This window comes from Aotus nancymaae, unplaced genomic scaffold, assembly GCF_030222135.1.
Source record: "Aotus nancymaae isolate 86718 unplaced genomic scaffold, 86718_ANA_hifiasm-v0.15.2.pri h1tg000064l_1, whole genome shotgun sequence".
Classification (NCBI taxonomy): domain Eukaryota; kingdom Metazoa; phylum Chordata; class Mammalia; order Primates; family Aotidae; genus Aotus; species Aotus nancymaae.
The window spans coordinates 21,126,438-21,148,559 of NW_026988479.1; the positions used below are offsets into that span (position 1 = coordinate 21,126,438).

At 38.4% G+C, this 22,122-nt stretch overlaps 2 protein-coding genes across 6 annotated transcripts in view; one reads left to right on the forward strand and one right to left on the reverse strand.

Moving 5' to 3' along the window:
• LARS1 (leucyl-tRNA synthetase 1) overlaps positions 1-22,122 on the reverse strand; it is a 73,559-nt gene that overhangs the window by 26,066 nt on the left and 25,371 nt on the right. For all 5 annotated transcript variants that reach the window (XM_064366477.1, XM_064366475.1, XM_064366476.1 and 2 more), the window contains 15 exons: positions 20,895-21,007; positions 20,107-20,170; positions 18,730-18,797; positions 18,402-18,627; positions 14,964-15,051; positions 14,805-14,881; positions 14,267-14,320; positions 12,633-12,773; positions 10,437-10,514; positions 4,838-4,923; positions 4,687-4,752; positions 4,485-4,567; positions 3,657-3,795; positions 3,118-3,330; positions 516-573 (listed from right to left, as the gene is read on the reverse strand). In XM_064366477.1, the coding sequence (XP_064222547.1) occupies positions 516-573; positions 3,118-3,330; positions 3,657-3,795; positions 4,485-4,567; positions 4,687-4,752; positions 4,838-4,923; positions 10,437-10,514; positions 12,633-12,773; positions 14,267-14,320; positions 14,805-14,881; positions 14,964-15,051; positions 18,402-18,627; positions 18,730-18,797; positions 20,107-20,170; positions 20,895-21,007 (1,554 nt within the window). The remainder of the gene's footprint in view (positions 1-515; positions 574-3,117; positions 3,331-3,656; positions 3,796-4,484; positions 4,568-4,686; positions 4,753-4,837; positions 4,924-10,436; positions 10,515-12,632; positions 12,774-14,266; positions 14,321-14,804; positions 14,882-14,963; positions 15,052-18,401; positions 18,628-18,729; positions 18,798-20,106; positions 20,171-20,894; positions 21,008-22,122) is intronic.
• LOC105721709 (small ribosomal subunit protein uS17-like) lies at positions 5,704-6,270 on the forward strand. Its single transcript, XM_012458882.3, has one exon. The coding sequence runs from the start codon at positions 5,743-5,745 to the stop codon at positions 6,217-6,219; it is 477 nt and encodes a 158-aa protein (XP_012314305.2). The 5' UTR covers positions 5,704-5,742; the 3' UTR covers positions 6,220-6,270.

Consider the following 22,122-nt stretch of genomic DNA (forward strand, 5'->3'; position numbering starts at 1 on the left):
AGGCAGATCTCAAGGTCAGGAGTTCGAGACCAGCCTGGCCAACATGATGAAACTCTGTCTTTACTAAAAACACAAAAAAAATTTGTGTCACCTTTTGCCACTCTAAATACAAGTGTTATAAATAGGTAACTTTTCCCTATCTCTCCCTTCAATTAATACTACCTACTCCCCTTGTTCAATTTTAAAGATAAAAATTAATTTATGCTTAGTCCTAAATATGCTAATTAGAAGGTTTTTAACTCTGATTAATTCATATTATTTCTTATTTATTAATTTTTTTGGTAGCAGCTCACTATATAGTGAGGACTCACTATATTGTCCAGGCTGGTCTTGAACTCCTGGCCTCAAGTGATCCTCCCACCTTGGCCTCTCAAAGCTCTGGGATTACAGGCATGAGTCACCATACCCAGAAACATTATTTCTTACACACATTAAAAAAAAAAAAAAAGTGCTATAACCTAAATTTGAAAAGCCTTCCACAGAATTTTAAACTTTCAAGATGCAATAAGCCTTACCTTCTCAGAGTTCAGGAGGAGATGTCCATTTGCTCTCACAGCTCTAGGCCATTTGTCACTTCACAACAGGTAAATGTTTAAAGACAGAAAATAAGAGACAAAGAAAGATGATAGTTCAGGCTTAAAATTCTGAGGTAAAAGCTAATAGAATCATAGAAGTTTGCTAAGATAAATTTTGTACAAGGTTATATCCTGTGGTCTTTTGTAATGGGAAATGAAAACGAACCAAAGGACTGGCTACACAAACTATGATATGGGTACCCAAGCATGTAACTACTTAGGTGGGGCTACACATACGGATATAAAAAGATCTGAAAAATATGTGTGAAAACATAAGACAGAACAGTGTAAACAATGTGGTTTCTTTGTATACATTAAAAAATAAATAGATATAACTCGATTAAGACAGTTGCAGGTGAGCAAAATGAAAAAAGAAAAAGAAATATAAAAATACTTTAAAAAGCAAAAGAGGGCCGGGCACGGTGGCTCACGCCTGTAATCCCAGCACTTTGGGAGGCCGAGGCGGGTGGATCACGAGGTCAAGAGATCGAGACCATCCTGGTCAACATGGTGAACCCCGTCTCTACTAAAAATACAAAAAATTAGCTGGGCACGGTGGTGCGTGCCTGTAATCCCAGCTACTCAGGAGGCTGAGGCAGGAGAATTGCCTGAACCCAGGAGGCGGAGGTTGCGGTGAGCCGAGATCACGCCATTGCACTCCAGCCTGGGTAACAAGAGCGAAACTCCATCTCAAAAAAAAAAAAAAAGGCAAAAGAAATAAAATTTTAAAAATAAAAAAATAAACAGAGTTATAGGATGCTGGTATATAAAAATCACAAGAAAACAATAGCATCATGATGAGTTTTGGGAAATAGAGCAGTGTGCAGGCAAGGGTGAAAGTTCACTTTTAACTTTTCGCCTTTATGTACTCTTTAAAAATTTCAAACTATGTACATGTCATTTATTCATTCTCGCAATGAGATCATATGGGAGGTTAAGAGCAAGAGTTCTGGAGCCAATCTCTCTGGATTCCCATACTGTCATTTATTAGCTGGGTAGCTTTAGGTGATGATTTGTTCCTCTATTCCTCAGTACAATTCCCTGCCTATAGAAAATGAGTATTAAAGATCCTCCTCGAAAAGCTATAGTAAAAGGAATTACTAAAAGTGATTTAAAGTACCTGACATAAGCATTTGATGTTATTATTTATCCATAATTTTTAAAAACCTAATAAATGTGAAAAAAATTGGTGCAAAGGGATGAAGACTCAACTTATTGGTAAAGAATACTTCTGGGATACCCAATTTGCCCAAAAATACATTTTAAACAATAGAGAAAAATACTAGGGACAGGTGCGATGGCTCACACCTGTAATCCGAGTAGTTTGGGAGGTTGAGATAGGAGGATCACTTGAGTCCAGGAGTTTGAGACCAGCCTAGGCAACAAAGTGAGACTTTGTCTCTACAAAAAATAAACAAACTTAGCCAGGCATGGTGACATGTGGCTAATCTCAGCTACTCAGAAGGCTGGGGTGTGAGGATCACTTGAGCCCGCGAGGTCAAGTCTACAGTGAGCCAAGATCATGCCACTGCACTTTAGCCCAAACAACAGAGCCAGACTCTGTCACAAAAATAAATAAATAAATTAAGTAAGTAATAATACTGGATGACAAGTAGTGTAAGAACCACAATAAATTTATTTTATTCCTCTGGGCCAAGCACGGTGGCTCGTGCCTGTAATCCCAGCACTTTGGGAGGCCAAGGCAGGCAGATCACCCGAGGTCAGGAGTTCGAGACCAGCCTGGCTAACATGGTAAAATGCCGTCTCTACTAAATATACAAAATTAGCCAGGCGTAGTGGCACATGCCTGTAATCTCAGCTACTCAGGAGGCTGAGGCAGGAGAATCACTTGAATCTGGGATTCCATGCCACCGTACTCCAGCCTGGGCAACGAGAGCAAAACTCTGTCTCAAAAAAAAAAAAAACTTAATTTATTCCTCTACTTCAAAATCTTCCATTTATTCTTTATTCTTATACCCTAAATACAAGAAGCCAAAAGAGATTGTGTTGGTTTTATGAAATAAAATTTGAACAGACTGAGGTTTGTTTCCTCAGCTACTTGAGAGACGAGGGAAAAGCAGAGACACGTCTAGGTAAAGAGGGAAAAGGATAGAAGGATTACTCTGAAGAAACAAACTCTAGTCAGAATGTTGCTACAACTAATGATAGAACCTTGGGGCTCTCTGCTCTAAAGAGAAGGGTCTTTCCAATTCTAATGTTCTAGAATTATTCCTGAATCTAACAGGTCAAATGAATTACTAGCAGACCAGCAATGCACCTGAGATGATGTGCTTTAGTGCCTCGGATAGGTATGTAGATTTTTGGATATAACAGATAGGAGGTAACCTTTCCGCTTTAGTACATATTTAAGATAAGAAAAAGAATGTAACTGGCAAATCTATCTGTAGTACATATTTAAGATAAGAAAAAGAACATAACTGGCAAATCTATCCCCTCCACAATAATTTCTTAGATATTTGAAGGCACAAGACACCCCTATTGACAATCAACAAATTTAGTCCACACCTATTTTAGTATTTACCTTTGTTCTGGCCACATAGCCACGTGATTATAAAGGTAGTATGAAAGATGATTTGGAACAAGATCCTTGCCAGAGACTCGAAGATCAACAGGATACCAGAACTCAAACTCCTGCTTTAACTGATCTAATTTTTCCTTTGGGATCTGAGTCTTAGGAAATGGAGCCTCCTTGAAGAAAACATAATCCCAAACTTCCTTGGTCATCTGTTGTGGTCTGTATTAAAAATAAAACAAACTATTTTATATATACATATGTAATTTCTTTGAAAGAATTAATACCCAAATCTGACCACGAATTAGGAATCTCTTTCTTAATGTAGTTACAGGAACAAATAAGGACAACACCTTGCATAAGAATGAAGAGTAGATAATGATAATAAGGGGCTATTTATTAATTTTTCCCAGTTCAATAGTAAAAAAGCAAAAACATTACAACTAAATTCTGCTAAGTAACTTCTTATGAAAACATTTCAATATGTAAATCAAAGATTACAGCTCTTACTAACAAATTATGCTCCTTTCCCTTATCTGTTTACCAACCTAATGCCCAGCGGAGACTCTGCCTGTCCATGCAAGTCACCCCCCTGCAACAGGTGTGCAACTGTGTAAAATGCCATGTAAATAGTGGAGTCAGAAAGTGATTCAATCAACCATTGCTCATCCCAAGGCAGGCGAGTGCCTGAAAAATAAAAAGTAATGCATGAGGAACCTAAGACACATTTCATCTATAGAATCCACATTTTTAAGAAGGGTTTAGCATTTACAAAGATAACTTATTTAGGAAGCTCTTAAATTATTCTTGATTAATAAAAATAAAATAGTAGATAAAAGACAAAATGGTCCAGGCATGGAGGCTCATGCCTGTAATCCCAGCACTTTGGGAGGCTGAGGCAGGTGGAGTTCAAGACCAAACTGGCTAACATGGTGAAACCCCATCTCTACTAAAAATACAAAAAAAATTAACCGAGCACAGTGGCAGGCACCTGTAATCCCAGCTACTCGGGAGGCTGAGGCAGGAGAATCACCTGAACCCGGGAGGCAGAGGTTGCAGTTAGCCAAGATCACATCACTGCACTCCAGCCTGGGCAACAGAGCAAGATCCTGCCTCAAAAAAAAAAAAAAATGGTTGAAGCTTGGAGTCCTTCTATAAAAAAGTCACACCATAAAACCTATATAGATTAGAGAGACATATTTCTACCACCAAGTAGATGATAGGGGACTACATCCTAGTTTTCCTGACCATCTAACCAAAACCTCTTGCTTTCAATTCAGAAAACACTAGAACTGAGGGGAGGGGAAAGGTAAAAACGTATATTTTCTGTGTAACTGGCAAAGTTATCCAAATAGAAAAATTTTAAGTTTGTTTACCTAGACCATAAGTTCTTGAGCAAGCATGTTCTTGTAGCCAACCTAAGGTGGCTTCAAAATTCCTCCTGGTCTCCTCACAGAATCTAGAAAAAAGCAAAAGACAAAGTATCTTTATCACTTCACTTCTGTGTTTCATTTCAACTTTATTGTTTCTACGTTTTTCATCTTCTTTTTCCTCCCTCGTCACTTTCTCCCATCTTACGTTTCCAGGTTCTTCAAGCACTGAGATGTCTGTTTCTTCCAGTTCTCTTCTCCATAATCCAAGTACCTGGGAGTGGACAAATTGATTTTTTTTTAAAGTCAAAGATGAGCAAATTGACTAGGGGAATTATCTTGCTATAAGAGAGACTAACCACTGGTCACACAGAGCTACGACACATTCATCTGAAGACCTGGACATCACTTGTTTCTCTGGTTCCATGTAAATAAGTGCATCTCCCTAAAGGAAGGTAAATAAAAACATATTAGATACTATGTCAAATCAATCTTCATTCCTCAAAGATGATAAAAATTTCTTCAAAAAAATGCTATACCACCAATAACTGAAACCCCACGTTTTCATTATGTCTTCCCCATCTTCCCCGGCTCAGTTATCTTCTACCTTTCCCTCTATGTAACACTTGCTTTTAAAAAGGCATCGATCTTCATCAAGTGGATCACTTTCTCCAGCTACAGATTATCTCGTTTCAGTGAAAAATAAAACAGTGAACACAGAGGAAAAAAAACACAAAAGATGGCTAGCAGTTTTGAATCCTAAGGTTTGAAGGTTAGGCTTCCTATGACAGTTTTCTGGGTTTTTTTGCGGGGGTGGGGGGGCACAGCCCTGTGGAAGCTTTTTAATCCTTCTTATAAACTGCTTAAAAATAAAAAAGACACACAAAGACTAAACATAGAAAATCTTGTTACTGAAGATTTATAGTGCCATGAAAAATTTCCACTAGAAAACTGAACATGCTTTTGATTTTTTACCAAATGTAAATCTCTCTTAATGCTATTATGATCCTAAATATTTTAAGCATAAAAATTGACCAGGCTTTTGATTTTTTACCAAACATAAATCTCTTTCAATGCTATTATGATCCTAAACATTTTAGGCTAGGATAATTTTTAAAAACAAAGTTCAGCATTATTAGTCATAAAATGATTCCATGCTCTGTTTTTAATGCAATTCTTCTCACTGAAATTAAATAGCTGGGATTTGGTTTAAAGATGGTAAATTAAAAACAGACATTTGTCCTTTTTGCAGGCTGTCGGGAAGATGGCGGACATTCAGACCGAGCGTGCCTACCAAAAGCAGCCGACCATCTTTCAAAACAAGAAGAGGGTCCTGCTGGGAGAAACTGGCAAGGAGAAGCTCCCGCGGTACTACAAGAACATCAGTCTGGGCTTCAAGACACCTAAAGAGGCTATTGAGGGCACCTACATTGACAAGAAATGCCCTTTCACTGGTAACGTCTCCATTCGAGGGCGGATCCTCTCTGGCGTAGTGACAAAGATGAAGATGCAGAGGACCATTGTCATCTGCCGAGACTACCTGCACTACATCCGCAAGTACAACCGCTTCGAGAAGCGCCACAAGAACATGTCCGTACACCTGTCCCCCTGCTTCAGGGACGTCCAGATCGGTGACATCGTGACAGTGGGCGAGTGCCGGCCCCTGAGCAAGACTGTGCGCTTCAACGTGCTCAAGGTCACCAAGGCCGCCGGCACCAAGAAGCAGTTCCAGAAGTTCTGAGGCTGGACGTCGGCCCACTCCCCACAATCAAATAAAGTTATTTTCTCATTCCCAGCAAAAAAAAAAAAAAAAAAAAAAAAAAAAAACAGACATTTAACTCCCTCTCAAAATACCAATAAAGAGACAACAATGAGGGTTTTTTTTTTTACAAGTGGCACGAACCTACAAACGCAAAATGAATGAGAGAAGAAAAATATTCACTGAATTTTGAAAACAAAAAAGCAACGTGAATGAGAAATGTATTAGCAGAAATTAAAAAGCTATCTGAATCCTAAGACAACAACAGAAAAATCTGAGAAGCAATCCAGTTTGTACTCTAGTACCTCTAAGAGACTCAGAAATTGGTGGCATTAAATAGCTCTAAAAATAGAGATAAGGTGAGACTGAAAAGAAGATCACCAACTAAAGTCATTTAAAGAAGTAGGTATCCTGGAAGTGGTGAAAAAATAAAATAAAATGGAGGTTAGAACCCCATATACATGCCAGAACAACAACAACAACAAAAGGCTAATTCTCTGGAAAAGATAAAAAAGTCTCTGAACTAGAAAGTTAACGTATCACAGTAAAAACAAGGGAATTAAGTGAAAGTCAGCATACCCGATGTTGGTACACATTCCAAGCTATCTTCTCCCATTCAACTCCCAAAATGCTCAGTTGCTTAGTTTTCTTTTCTTTTCTTTTCTTGAGACAGTGCTCTGTCACCCAGGCTGGAGTACAGTGGTGCCATATGGGATCACTGCAACCTCTGCCTCCCAGGTTCAAGCAATTCTCGTGCCTCAACCTCCCAAATATAGCTGGAATTACAGGCAGGTGCCACCACAGCCAGATAATTTTTGTATTTTTAGAAGAGAAAGGGTTTCACCATGTTGGCCAGGCTAGTTTCAAACTCAAGTGATCTGCCCACCTCAGACTCCCAAAGTGCTGGGGTTACAGGCGTAAGCCACCATGCCTGGCCACTTAGACCTTTTGAGCTAGAGGTTGGAAGAATCCTCTGTAGGGAAAGCTAACAAACCCAAACGCAAATACTGAAAAAAAAATTAACATTCGGGAGTCCCCAAGGCTCAAATGGCGCTTCCTAGATCTCCCCCAGTGAAGCCCAGTGACAAGTCCTACCCATATGCAAAAACAATCCTTTTACATCCAAATATATTACATATCAACAGCCTTCCTCAGAGAAATAAGATTAAGATGTCCCATCTATGAAACAAGAATAGCATCCTACAACAAAGGACCAATCAGCTAGGCATGGTAGCACATGCATGTAGTCCCAGCTACTTAAGAAGCTGAGATGGGAAGATCACTTGAGCCCAAAGCCAGACCAGCCTGGGCAATATAGCAAGACCCCTATTTAAAAAGAAAATCAATCAGAAAACAAGAATCAATTATTGGACTAGCCCAAAATTAGTAACTGTTGAATCTGGGTGATAGGTATACAGGAATTTATCATACTACTCTCTACTTTTTTATACATTTGAAATTTTCCAAACAAAGATTCTTTAAAAATAAGTTCTTATAAATTTATATGCATACACACACACAAATAGTAAATAAAAGGACATAGCAAACAAAAGCTCAAGAGGAAAACACCAAGGGACTATCCCACAAAGAGGACTAGCAGGACCGCCAGGAGCTAAGAGGTTCAGTATCTGAATGATAGGAAATCAAAAAGTGAAAAAAGAGAATAAGAAAAAAATAATCAAGAAAAAAGTCAAGAAATGTTCCCAAATTGAAGAACACAAGTTTCCACATTGAAGGGGTCCACTAAGCACCCAGTAGAATGAATGAAAATTGACCTACACCAAGGCAAATCATGAAATTTCAGAACACTGGGAGAAAAGAAGATTGTACAAGCCTCCAAAGTCAGGAGAAACAAGTTACTTACAAAAACATCAGTCACTACCAGAAGAGTTTTCAACTCTTAATAGCATCAATGAACCAGAAGACAATGAGGTAATAATGTCCTCAAGTCTTTAAGGGAAATTATTTCCAATCCAGAATCCATACCCAGGCAATCCAATATAAAGATAGAAGACATATTACAGACATGAAAAGTCACAACAATTTACCTTCCAGACACCCTTTCTCAGAAAAGCTGAGGCAGAACTTCACCAAAATAAGAAAGAATACAAGAAAGACGCAGACATGGGATCAAGGAAACAGGAGATCCAGCTCAAGAGAAGCAAAGGGGATTCTTAGTAATACTGGAAGAACATCCAACATAACATCTGTGCATCAGGACCGTAAGCAACAAGTTCAGACTAAAGCCAGAAAGCTCTGGAATAGCTTTCTCTGAGACAGAACTGAAAGCATACTGATGTGTTTAAACTGACTGAGAGAATACACAGTTGGGAAAGAGCTGAGAAACAGAGTATTGATATTTTAAAATAAGAATTTTTTTTTTTTTTTTGAGACGGAGTTTCGCTCTTGTTACCCAGGCTGGAGTGTAATGGCGCATTCTCGGCTCACCGCAACCTCCGCCTCCTGGGTTCAAGCAATTCTCCTGCCTCAGCCTCCCGAGTAGCTGGGACTATAGGCGTGCGCCACCATGCCCAGCTAATTTTTTGTATTTTTTAGTAGAGACGGGGTTTCACCTTGTTGACCAGGATGGTCTCGATCTCTTGACCTAGTGATCCACCCGCCTCGGCCTCCCAAAGTGATGGGATTATAGACATGAGCCACCGCGTCCAGCCTAAAATAAGAATTTTAAGGCCAGGGCATGGTGGCTCATGCCTGTAATCCCAGCACTTTGGGAGACGGAGGCGGGCGGATCACCTGAGGTCAGGAGTTCAAGACCAGCCTGACCAACATGGAAAAACCCTGCCTCTACTAAAAATACAAAATTAGCTGGGCGTGGCTGTGCACGCCTGTAATCCCAGCTACTCAGGAGGCTGAGGCAGGAGAATCGCTTGAACCCAGGAGGCGGAGGCTGCAGTGAGCTGAGATCGCGCCATTGCACTCCAGCCTGGGCAACAAGAGCGAAACTCCACCTCAAAAAAAAAAAAGTTAAGAATTTAAAAAAAATGTTAAGAATTTAAAAAAAAAAAAAAAAAAGGCAGGCGCAGTGGCTAACACCTGTAATCCCAACACTTTGGGAGGCAGAGGCAGGCAGATCACGAGGTCAGGGGTTCGAGACCAGCCTGACCGACATGGTGAAACCCTGTCTCTACTTAAAATACAAAAATTAGCCAGGTATGATGGCGCACACCTGTAATCCCAGCTATGTGGAAGGCCGAGGCAGGAGAATCGCTTAAACTGGGAGGTGGAGGTTGCCGTGAGCTGAGACTGTGCCGTTGCACTCCAGCCTGGGCAACAGAGCAAGACTCCATCTCAAAAAAAAAAAGAATTAAAAAAAAAATAAACATAATTATTAATCCCAGGGAAAACCAAAAGCTGAGGATGAAAAATTATTGTACACTACATTATGGATGAGCCATGTCTCAAAAATGTAAATAATGACTATTGATCTAACATTAGTTATTGCTACAGTGTATGGAAAAGACAGCGTATACAGCAGTATATACTGATAAATGTGGGACATAAGAGAAAACAAAAAGTAAGGGGAAGAGTGTAACCTTGATCTTCCTCCTACTCCTTCTAAGAGTAGGTTGTCAGTGGCTGATGCCTAACCCTGGGCGGGGGGGAAAAATCATACTACAAGCATTTAGATCAGATATCTATAAGAGATGGAGATCAATACTAAAATGGTTAAATGTTAACCCCTGCAAGGAAGAGAAATTTAAATTATAGAAAGGTAATGAGGAAATTTGCTGCTTTTTTATTTCAAAAAGCCTAACAGACTTATTGTCTCCGTATTTAGGGTATACGAAGTTGTCAAAAATAAAAATGTAGGAGTTAACTCAGCTAATTAGAAGAGAGTTGTAACAGAAATGGAGGATGAGAGGATGACAGTAAAAAACACCAAAGAAAGAGGGGGTTGTAACTACTACCAGTATCTACAATGGCCACTGCCAGAAGTATCATCCAAATTCTCTATATATGCTATGCATACATTGACTTTAGAACACGACCTTTAGCACCATTATAGATGGGATGTTCAAGTTAAATGAATTGCTAAATAGGTCTATTTTCTGCTGCAAAACTATATATCTTTATTACAGCCCCAGGTTCTACTATAGAACTCACTGCTAATAACACTGTCAAGTCTATTAACTAACAGTTCTTCTAAAACAGCCTTCAGAGCATAGCCTATCACGTACAGTGTCAATCATCTTTTTCTGAATCGTCTTCTTTACATCTTGAACCTTCTGTCCTTTAAATCCATCCACCAACATGACCTAAAAGGATGAGAAGAGAGAAAAACACATACAAAACAGTTAGAATCTGCCTTGAGTTTCTTTCCTAATTTTCCCTAATTAATTTGCTCTGCCCACAGAAATTTTTGTAGTATGAAATTTATATTTATAACAATAATTTTTCATTTTAGTATAGCATGATAATTAATATTTATAACACACTTATCTTTCTGTCAGTAACTGAGATACCTAGTGTGAGGAAGGAATACTCACTTCCACTTCTTGCTTAAGTTTCCACGTGGACAGACTTCAACTACAGTAACTCACCTCATTCCTGATGGTTTCAGAAAGAACTAACTATATTCAGCTTCATCTAATTTAGGCTCCTCTTTGTAACCCCCTCCCGCTGCAGGTGAGTATTCTTTGCCTGGCCATGTGATAAACCTTGCTCTTAGAAGGAGGCCTACTGTTTCACCTCTCTTTTTCTCAGTAGGCCAATTACATTCTAGGGCAAAGTATTAGCTTATCCATTGTTGCCACCAATTAAGTCTCAATCCCCTTCCAGCTTTCTTAGGTAATAAAGCAGATATTTTCCCCTTCATCTACATGACTCTTGTATTTCTCTCAAACTGTTCTATCTTAGGTAGAAAAGACATGCATTCTTTTTCGACATTCTAAACCTCTAATGTACCAAAATCCTTCAATATATATTTAATCCAACATTATGAAGTTATATTTAATGACCATTACGGTATAGTTAACAACATAAGTCTGAATTAGCTGAGCATGGTGGTGCACGCCTATAATCCCAGCCACTCGAGAGGCTGAGGCAGGAGAATTGCTTGAACCCGGGAGGCAGAGGTCACAGTGAGACAAGACAAGCCACTGTACTCTAGCCTGGGCAACAGAGCAAAACTCCGTCTCAAAAAAAAAAAAAGAACACAAATTTGGCCAGGTGCAGTGGCTCACACCTGTAATCCCAGCACTTTGGGAGGCCAAGGCGGGCAGATCACTTGGGGTCAGGAGTTCGAGACCAGTCTGACCAATATGTTAAAACCCCATCTCTACTAAAAATACAAAAATTAGCTGGGTATGATGGCATGCGCCTGTAGTCCCAGCTATTCAGGAGTCTGAGGCAAGAGAATCTCTGGAACCCAGGAGGTGGAGGCTACAATGAGCCGAGATCGCACCAGTGCACTCCAGCCTGGGCAACAGAGTGAGACTCCGTCACACTCACACACACACACACACACACACACACACACACACACACGTGCCAGGCTACCTCCTTGCCCCTCAACCGACACATGAGCCAGGCTACCTAGTTTGAATCCCTGGCTAACTATCTGACTAAGCTCGAGGAAATCAGTTAATCTCTTTGTGCCTCCATTTCCTCATCTGTAAATTGGGGATAAGTCTGCCTACACTTCAGAATGGGGTTATTTTCAGAATTAAGTAAGCCAATATATAAGTGCTATATAAGTGTTGGCTTTTATCATCACTCAAAATATGTATCACTTCAATAAAAGGAGATATATAACCAATTCTTGGTTATCCAGAAAAACGAAGGAAAGCTGAAACTAAAAAACATACTTGTTGATGTCCTTAAAAGTCTTCATTTAAACCTGAAGCACCTAACAACTTATTTAAATGTTTATGTTCTCTAGCCTAGCCTTCTTTCCATAGAAATGTAAACCACATTAACATATGCACAATTAGGAGAAAAGAATGGTTCAGAACATGTTTGTTGAGCTCACCTGGCATTTAGTAGACATTAATAAATAAATTAATGGACTGAATAAAACTGCTTATCTAAAATATAAACTTAACTAAAAGAGCAAAAGAAGGGACCAGGTGTTCTCCATTCAATAAACCTTTGAAGTTTACTGCATAACAATATGAACTAATTTGAAATATCATGTGAAGAAATTCACTCCATAGAGACCCCTAGAGGGCACAAAAAAGACAATTTCTGAAAATGTTTTTAGGCAAAGGACATGAAAAAAAAATAGAAATTTGGAAACAGAATATATTCTCATATTAAGCCCTTAAATCAATGTATAGCTGAAACTATGTTAAATTTTCTACATTTTTTCTAATTAAGAAGAAAGCCACAGAGCATGGAGTAAATCAAATAAAAACAAAAAAGTTATTACTTACGCCATCATAAAATCCTTTTAGATATAACTTCTCCTTTGCTTCTGCAAGTTTTTCTCGGTCATTCTGGCTCTGAATTTTCAACTCATCACAAATGGTTACAGCAGAAAGATTTCCAAAACCTGGGATTTCAATGACTGGCACCTGCAGCAAACAGCAATCAGGAACCTGTTCACACTGACTGAACACATAGCCCTATGGGGCACAGTCCTTTTGCCTCTAATGTCCATTAAAGATATTTCAGATTTTATATGTCATTATGACACTGCCACACACTAAGTAATCACAGAGAGACTAACTCCCGGATGTAAATTTGTCCTCTTACTCTCCACAGGAACCACCCATACTCTGCACCAACCCCTCTTCCAATGCCCTGCCCCTACCACACACCCCTGTCCCAGCACTCTATCCTCTGCTGGCATATAATTATCTAAGTAATTCATGCTGAAACTAGCAAAATACGTAAACCAGGGGCCCCCAATTACAGGGATGCAGACTGGTACCAGTCCATGGCATTAGGAACCAGGCCACATAGCAGAAGGTGAGCAACAGGCGAGCATCACCCCCTGAGCTATGTCTCCTGTCAGATCATGGGTGACATTAGATTCTCATAGGAGCACAAACACTATTGTGAACTATGCATGAAGGGATCTAGGTTGCACACTCCTTACTGAGAATCTAATGCCTGATGATGTAAGGTGGTACAGTTTCATTCCGAAACCATTTCCCCACCACACCCTGCCAGTCCATAGAAAAACTGTCTTCCACAAAACCAGTCCCTGGCACCAAAAAGGTTGGGGACCACTGAAGTAAACAACCAGTTTCATGGATGGTTGTGCTTTTGGTTTACATTAATTCCTCCGGATCCTTCATGAAATGAAAATCACTTGCTAGTGATTTAAAAGTTTTTCTTCTACAGACACTAATATGAAAATACAAGAAACATAAAACAGAGTTGCACAGGATTTTGTTAAAGTTATTATGGTTACAAATAAACATTCATGCATAATAGGGCAAAATTTTGTCTTTAGAAGCCAGGAAATTGATCACACTAGCAAAGCAAGCTACTATAAAATTGGTGATGTTAAAAAGCTATTGGTAGGCCAGGAGCAGTGGCTCAAGCCTATAATCCCAGCACTTTGGGAGGCCAAGGTGGGCAAATCACCTAAGGTCAGGAGTTCAAGACCAGCCTGGCCAACATGGTGAAATCCCATCTCCTAAAATACAAAAAATTAGCCAGGCGTGGTGGCAGGCACCTGTAATCCCAGCTACTAGGGAGGCTTGACGCAGAAGAATTGCTCAGAAGAATTACTTGAACTGAGGAGGCGAAGGTTGCAGTAAGCCAAAATCACACCACTGCACTCCAGCCTGGGTGAAAATAGTAAAACTCCATCTCAAACAAAAGCGCTATTTGTTCCAGAACTGCAGATGCCAGGTGATAAGAAAATAATCATTAGTTTTTCTTTTGCTCTTATCTACCATAGTAGGTATCAAATTAAAGTGAGTAAATCCTTAAGCAAACTCTCTCTTATTTTCATACTCCACCAATTAATTTTGTTACAAGGAAAACATGTTAGCGCTTCTTTTTCTCTGATAAAGAGATGGATGTGAATATTCTGAATTACCTACGTACTCACCGGCTCAAATGGCAAGACCATGTCATCTCTAATTCCATACTTTGCTCGTAAAGCCTACAAAAAAATTTGCAAGTTAACACTAATGATCAACACTTTACTGGTAAAATCATTGAGAGAAGCAACCCCCAAACAAAACTATTATTTGTTCTCTCCATAGAGAGCAATTTTCTAATTTTACCAAATATTTTAAGAAGGGGTCTGAAACCTTCAAAAATCTAATAGCTTAAGTTATAGTGAACAGCCTAAATGATGAAAATGTATAGCCAAAAGCAAAAATGTACAAAGACATACACATATCACTTAAATTGAGGTTCATATGCTAGATTTCATTGAAAATGTGAATATCAGAAAACTTTTTCAAAATTCTGTGAAACATAATTAAAATTCAAACTACAGAAAATATATAAACATCAAGAAACAGATTAGAGGTAGCAGTTTAAAAAGAAATGCATAGCTTTTTAGCCTCACAGTGTAGTTCAGCAGTACCTAATCAATGAGATGGGAGGAGGAAATACAAACATGAAACTCAGATACTTACTTGCTTTTTCTTCAAGTCTCTGAGGGCAGCATTATCATCAGGGGAGTCGGAAGGAACACTTGTAACCACACCAGTGCCTTATAAAACCAAGTGTGGAATTAATAACTAGAACCAAAATGTGATTACCAAAATATTTGTAGAAGTACATAAACTCTTTACCTTTATCGTCCTTAATAGTTAGCATCGGGAGAACATAAATCACTTTATATGATGTTAAAGGTGCAGAAAGTGATGCACCAAGAATTTCCTGCATAAGAAAAAAAATCAATATAAAAGGTGAAGAAATTCATTGTGACCATTAAAACTATGTTAATATTTTAAGCTCTGAGAAGCTAGTAATCAAAAATATATCGGAATAAATTCAAGAAGTATATTGTATAACATGATGACTATAGGAAATAACAATGTATTTTATACTTGAAAACAGCTGTGTAGATTTTTTTAAGAGACAGAGCCTTGCTATGTTGCCCAGGCTAGAGTGTAGTGGCTATTCACAGGCACTGTCACAGCATTCTACCGGCTCAAACTCCTGGGCTCAGGCAAGCCTCCTGCGGTCTCAGCCTCCCAAGTACCTGGCACTACAGGTGCACACCACTGTGCCTGACTTAGATTTTAATTGTTCTCACCACAGAAAATATGTAAGGTATGAATCTGTTAATTATCTTAATGTAGCCATTTCACAATGTACATATATGTCAAAACATGTTGTGTACCATAAATACAATTTCTGTCAACTAAAAAATCAATATAGGCCGGGCGTCGTGGCTCCCATCTGTAATCCCAGCACGTTGGGAGGCCGAGGCCGGCGGATCACCTGCGGTCAGGAGCTCAAGACCAGCCTGGCCAACATGGTGAAACCCCGTCTCTATAAAAATACAAAAAATTAGCCAGGCATGGTGGCAGGCACCTGTAATCCCAGCTACTCAGGAGGCTGAGGCAGGAGAATTGCTTGAACCCAGGAGGCGAAGGTTGAAGTGAGCTGAGATCGTGCCACTGCACTCTAGCCTGGGTAGCAAAGCAAGACTCTCTCAAATAAAAAAAAAAAATGGAAACAACAAAAAAAAATGAATATAAACAAAATACTTATGAAGTAAAACAAAACACATTCTTTTATACCTACTAGAGGAAAAATTATTTTATTTTTATTTACTAATTTGTTAATTTGTTAATTTTTATTTACTAATAGTTAATTTGTTGTTGGAAACAACAAAAGCTTTCAATGATAGAAAAAATGATTTAACAAAATATGCTATAGGAACAAGAATGGATACTACATATCTATTTAAAATAGTAATTATGAAGACAAAGTAAAAGGATAGTTCTAATTTCACTCGAAAAAATCCAAAAGACAGCCAGGCACAGTGGTTCACGCCTGTAATCCCAGCACTTTGGGAGGCCGAGGCAGGTAGATCATGAGGTCAGGAGTTCAAGACCAGCCTGTAATTCCAGCTACTCGGGAGGCTGATGCAGAGAATTGTTTAAACCCAGGAGGTAAAGGTTTGCTGTGAGCCAAGACTGTGCCACTGCACTGCAGCCTGGGTGACAGAGGGAGACTCCATCTCAAAAAAAAAAAAAAAGCCAGGTGTGGTGGCTCATGACTGTAATCCCAGCACTTTGGGAGGCCAAGGTGGGTGGATCATCTGCAGTCAGGAATTCAAGACCACCTGGCCAACATGGTGAAATTCTATCTCAAAAAAGAAAAGAAAGAAAGAAAAAATCCAAAAGATTAAGCAATTTTAGACCCAAATTGTCAGATGAAAACAAAGAGTTTACAGCTGTTTGCTCTAGCTAAGTAACACCCTTTTCCTTTCCATATAATTCCCACCCATCCCATTTTATTCATATACGTATGTATAACCTGCCTTTATATGGATGACAGCTAAATATTATAACCATTTTAAAGGTTGAAACTATTTTGCAATTTATAACATCCCTTCCTCTCACTCCAGAATTTGCTCAAATTAACAGGGAGAAAAGCTGCATTAAGAATAGGATAATATGTGTGTCCCTAATACAGTTCCCAAGAACTTCTCAGACAAAATTCCAAAATTAGGAACTAAGGAGATGTGGCAGTGCTGCTTATGACAAAAAAAGGCAGGAAACAATTCAAATATCCCTTAATAGAGAATGGTTAAGTAAACTGTGGCACGGTCAAACAATAAAATACTATGTAGCTATAAAAAAATAAGAATAAAGCTGTTTATGTACTGATAAAATGATTGCCAAGAGATAAATAAAAAAACAAGATGTGGTACAATGTATATAAAGTATATTGCCATTTATGTAAAAACAGAGGGAGAAAGAGTATGTGCATATTCACTTGTGTATACATGAAATATTTCTAGGATACACAAGACATAGATATTACTAACTACCTCTAGAATGGAGAACAACTTTTAAATCTTTTTGTGTCTTTTGAGTTTTGAGATTTGCAAATATATTACAATCAAATAAAAAGAAAGTATAAAATAAGGAATAAAAGAGTTCAATTTAAAAGAGTTGAGATGGTACTCTACTCATATTTTTCTTTTAAAAAGTTATTTAAGGCTGGGCACGGCAGTTCTTGCCTGTAATCCCAGCACTTTGAGAGACCGAGGCGGGTGGATCACAAGGTCAGGAGATCGAGACCATCCTGGCCAACATGGTGAAACCCCTCGTCTCTACTAAAGATACAAAAAAATTAGCTGGGCATGGTGGCGCACGCCTGTAGTCCCAACTACTCAGGAGGCTGAGGCAGAAGAATTGCTTGAACCCAAGAGGCAGAGATGGCAGTGAGTCAAGATCTCACCACTGCACCACAGCCTGGGCGACAGTGTGAGACTCCATCTCAAAAAAGAAAAAAGTTATTTAAGATACCAAAGAAAAGATCAGCATTCACTAAATGGAAGAAAACACACTCAGAAATACTGATAATAAAGATGAGGTGTGTAGCCATCCAGATTTAATTAATATCAACCAAGACTTTCTTCACCAAAAAAAAAAAAAGCACAATTCCAAATTTAGTATTACCAGGAATTCAGGTAATAGTATTTTTAAAATAATATAATGCCTAATGTAGCTATTAAATCTCTTGCGGAAGACTGCCTATATTTTCAACCAGATATTTATTGAGTTGAAACACAAAAATCAAATATGCTATCTTCATAATACAGTCATACAATGATAATGAATACTACACAACAATAAAAAAAAAAAAACCCTCCTACAACATATATGAATCTCACAAACATAATGTTAAGCAAAAAGAGCCAGACACAAAACAGTCAGACTGTACAATTCCATTATGTAAAGTTCAAGAAGAACAACTAATCTTTGGTGAAGTCAGAGCAGTGGTTACCCGTGGAGGAGAGAAGTGAGTACTAACAATATGGACATGAGAGAGCTTTCTGGAGTGCTAAAACCTTCTATATCTTGATTTAGGTGGTGCTTACGAAAGTATGTATACATATGAAAATGCACCAAAATACACACTATTTGCACACTTTACTGCATGTATACCTCATTTTTAAGGTTTAAATGCTCTTTTCTCAATATTCACTGTTAAAATTTTCCTTGAAATGTGTGAATTAAAATAAAAATATTTGCTATCCAACTTACCTCCCCCATTAATTCCTTAACAACAGGCACCACGCCATTGTCTTTGGTAAAGCCCTGGTAGGACATATTCCTGGCTGCTCTTTGGGTACAGATGAATATATCACCATTCACTGTCTCAAATCCAATGTACTTCATATCAGGACGAACCCAACAATTTGTCTGCCCAAACATGGTCTCAGGTCTGAGAGTAGCAGCCACTAAGAAAATATTTTTACCTTTTAGGCCACTAAGAAGAAATAACAAATATTGATGTAAAAACATGTTGTCAACTCTAGAATAATTATCTGATGGTTCAGAAATGATGAAGCAATTACTCTGGCAAACCTACCTTAATTTAGATGGGTATGGCTCAAGCACCTTCAATTTGACTAAAGTATATTCCTGAGGTCCAACACCCTAAGCAAATAAACAATACAAAAGTTTGAAGGAAAAAAAACACTTGACTTAAACCTGCTAATCTATATGAGATCTGATTCAAATCCCTAAAATGAGTTCCTGCATTATTAGAATAATTTTTCTTCCCAGCAAAAAGATTGCTAGTGGTGTGCTAACCATATCCACACAAAAGTCCAGTATATAAGGAGAGATTTGGAGTAATCACCCAAAATAGTGCTTGCCAAAATGGAGGTTAGAAGATACAATCAACCCTAATTCCATCCCAGAGCACGTCCCACAGAGCAGCCATCCAAGAAAGACACTGGACCAGAGGTCAGAGATAATGTGTACTCTAAACTTAGTTTGCTCGCTTACTAATGGTTTGACCCAAGGTAGTCACACTCTCTCTAAGCCTTTCTTTCCTCATCTGTAAAGTAAGGATGCTGTGTCTCAGATAGGACTGTCCTGAGGAACACATAAGGTAATGGATTAAAAACTGCTTTAAAAAATCTATAAAGGATTATTGAAATCTAGGATACTGCTGCCATTGGCTGTATTAAAACTTTACTGGGTCTTCTTAAGTCTCTCAAATCTTTTAAAATTTTGATCAACTCTCACTTGATAAGTTATATCAAAATTGAAGGCTGATTTTGAAAATATGTTCAAAGATGGTAATTAAGAATGACGCAATCATAGAGGATCATAAGTTCAGATGCTGGCATTGTCACCGATTTCTACTGTGCCGTGGATTTAGCCAAATCGCTTACCCTTGATTTACTAGAGTATTTCAGAGAACAATGTTAATAATGTGTTTTACAGGAATGTAGGATGAACTTCTAAGCATGGCTAGAAGTACTTTAGAAATATGCAAGAAGGCACATGATCAAAGCAAATATAAATGGAATCTGTGTAAATCAAATGTTAGTCACATATCTCATTACCTCTCCCCATGCTTTTTTTAGAGCTGTTTATTTTCCAAATGGTGCTTCACAACATTAGCATGCATATAAATCACACTGAGAGCTTGTAAAAAGATAATCCTGAGCCCCACCCCCAGAACTTTTGATTCAACGATTTTGGAGTGAGGCTCAACAATGTGCTTTCTGGTAACAAACTGATGCAGCTGTCCTCAGATGACTCTTAGGGTAGCCAGGTACTACATAAGATACAGATACCTGTATTGATATTCTATCTCCTCTTCATACCCACCAGAGTATCAGGACTATATCCCTCAGCACTGCAATCAAGTTATTTTTAGGTTTCTATTTCTTAAACTCTATGGTCATATTAAGGATTATTATAATAGCGACTCTATCTCACAAATAATCACCTCTCCAGTTTGTCTATCATGATCCATGCAAGGCTGTCCATCTTTTGGAGAATAAATGGTATACCTAAAAAATAAACAGTAAGTGACAAACATTATTATAATATTTACATTTTATCCTAACATATTTGCCAGTGTTGCACCTAATTTCTTACATGTCTTGTAACTAAAACTTCTGAGTAGATATCTATATCTATTATGTGTACTCTTACGGTAGTTCCACTGTCAACCTACTTATTTAATGAAAGCTTTCTACCTTCATCAAAGGTAGTACCACTGAAAAATACATGCTGATCTTGGCTTTGTGGTATGAAACAAAAGATTATAAAATATAAATTGACTTAAGAAATTAAACTATCAAGGAAGTTGATTATGTAGATTAATCAAAAAAGATAACTTATTTTCACTTCTTTAGTAAGATGATGAAAGCCCACACTGGTAAGGAAAAAAGGAAAACAAAGGATACAAGAGAATAGAAACAAAAAACGTATTTTAAAAACAGAAAGATAGTGGAAAAAGGTAGGTTATAAGGTATTTATTTATTCATGTAAGCAATCCTCCTGCCCTATCCTCTCAAGTAGCTAGGACTACAGGTGCATGCTACCATGCCTGGCTAATTTTTATATATATAAAGAGAGAGATGTGGTCTCACTATGTTGCCCAGGCTGGTTTCAAAGTCCTGGCCTCAAGCAAGCTCCTCACCTCAGTTTCCTAAAGCACTGGGATTACAGGCATGAGCCACCATGCTCAACTGATTTTTGCTTTATTATGCTCAAGTACAACAAACTTACCGCTTCCCAAATTTAATTTTGTTTCTTTCTCTTAAAGTTAAAAATTGCCATCTGACAAATGAATCATAGTAAGGATTAACATCAGTGGTAATGAAGGAACGACGCCAGTCTACCTATAAAGAGAAAAATTTTACAAGGCAATTATTGAGAAATATGCAAATTTTGTAAGAATAAGAATTCCTATGAATCAATTATTTATTCTTCTAACCTAGAATTATATCAACTATTAAAAAAATTTTTCCAAGTTCCACTATTTTTTTTTTTTTGAGACAGAGTCTTGCTCTGTTGCCAGGCTGGAGTGCAGTGGCTCAATCTTAGCTCACTGCAACCTCAGCCTCCTGGGTTCAAGCCATTCTTCTGCCTCAGCCTCCTGAGTAGCTGGGACCACAGGCGCATGCCACCAAGCCCGGCTAATTTTTGTATTTTTAGTAGAGACGGGGTTTCACCATGTTGGCCAAGATGGTCTCGATCTCTTGACCTCGTGATCTACCTGCCTCAGCCTCCCAAAGTGCTGGGATTACAGAAGTGAGCCACCATGCCCAGCCCAAGTTCCACTATTGAAAGTATATCACAATTATTACCTTAATTTATTAAAAGTATGTTTTTAAGCATATACATTTACATATTGACAAACAAAAAGCTATAATAAATTAAGAAGAAACATTTAATGCTACTTTTATGTATTCCTAAATATTCAAGCTAAACTTGGGCTTCTTCATATTCTTTGAATAAAGCTCCTTTCTACTAATTGCTAATAAGTCAATATACATTCTAATTCAACAAATAGTAAAGCTTTCATTGCTTATGAGACCCATAAGCAAGCCAGGCGCAGTGGCTCACACCTGTAATCCCAGCACTTTGGGAGGCCAAAGTGGGCTGATCACAAGGTCAGGAGTTCGAGACCAGCCTGGCCAACACAGTGAAACCCTGTCTCTACTAAGAATACAAAAAAATAAAAAAATTAGCCAGGCATGGTGGTGAGCACCTGTAATCCCAGCTACTTGGGAGGCTGAGGCAGGAGAATTGCTTGAACCCAGGAAGTGGAGGTTGCAGTGAGTTGAGATCACACCACTACACTCCAGCCCAGGAGACAGTGCAAGACTCTGTCAAAAAAAAGAAAAAGAAAAAGAAAAAAAGACCCATAAGCAATGTTAGGTTCTAGTCTAACAATAACAGTACTAATTCTTTAGTGGCATACAGGGGAAATACATTATTCTAAAATTAAGAG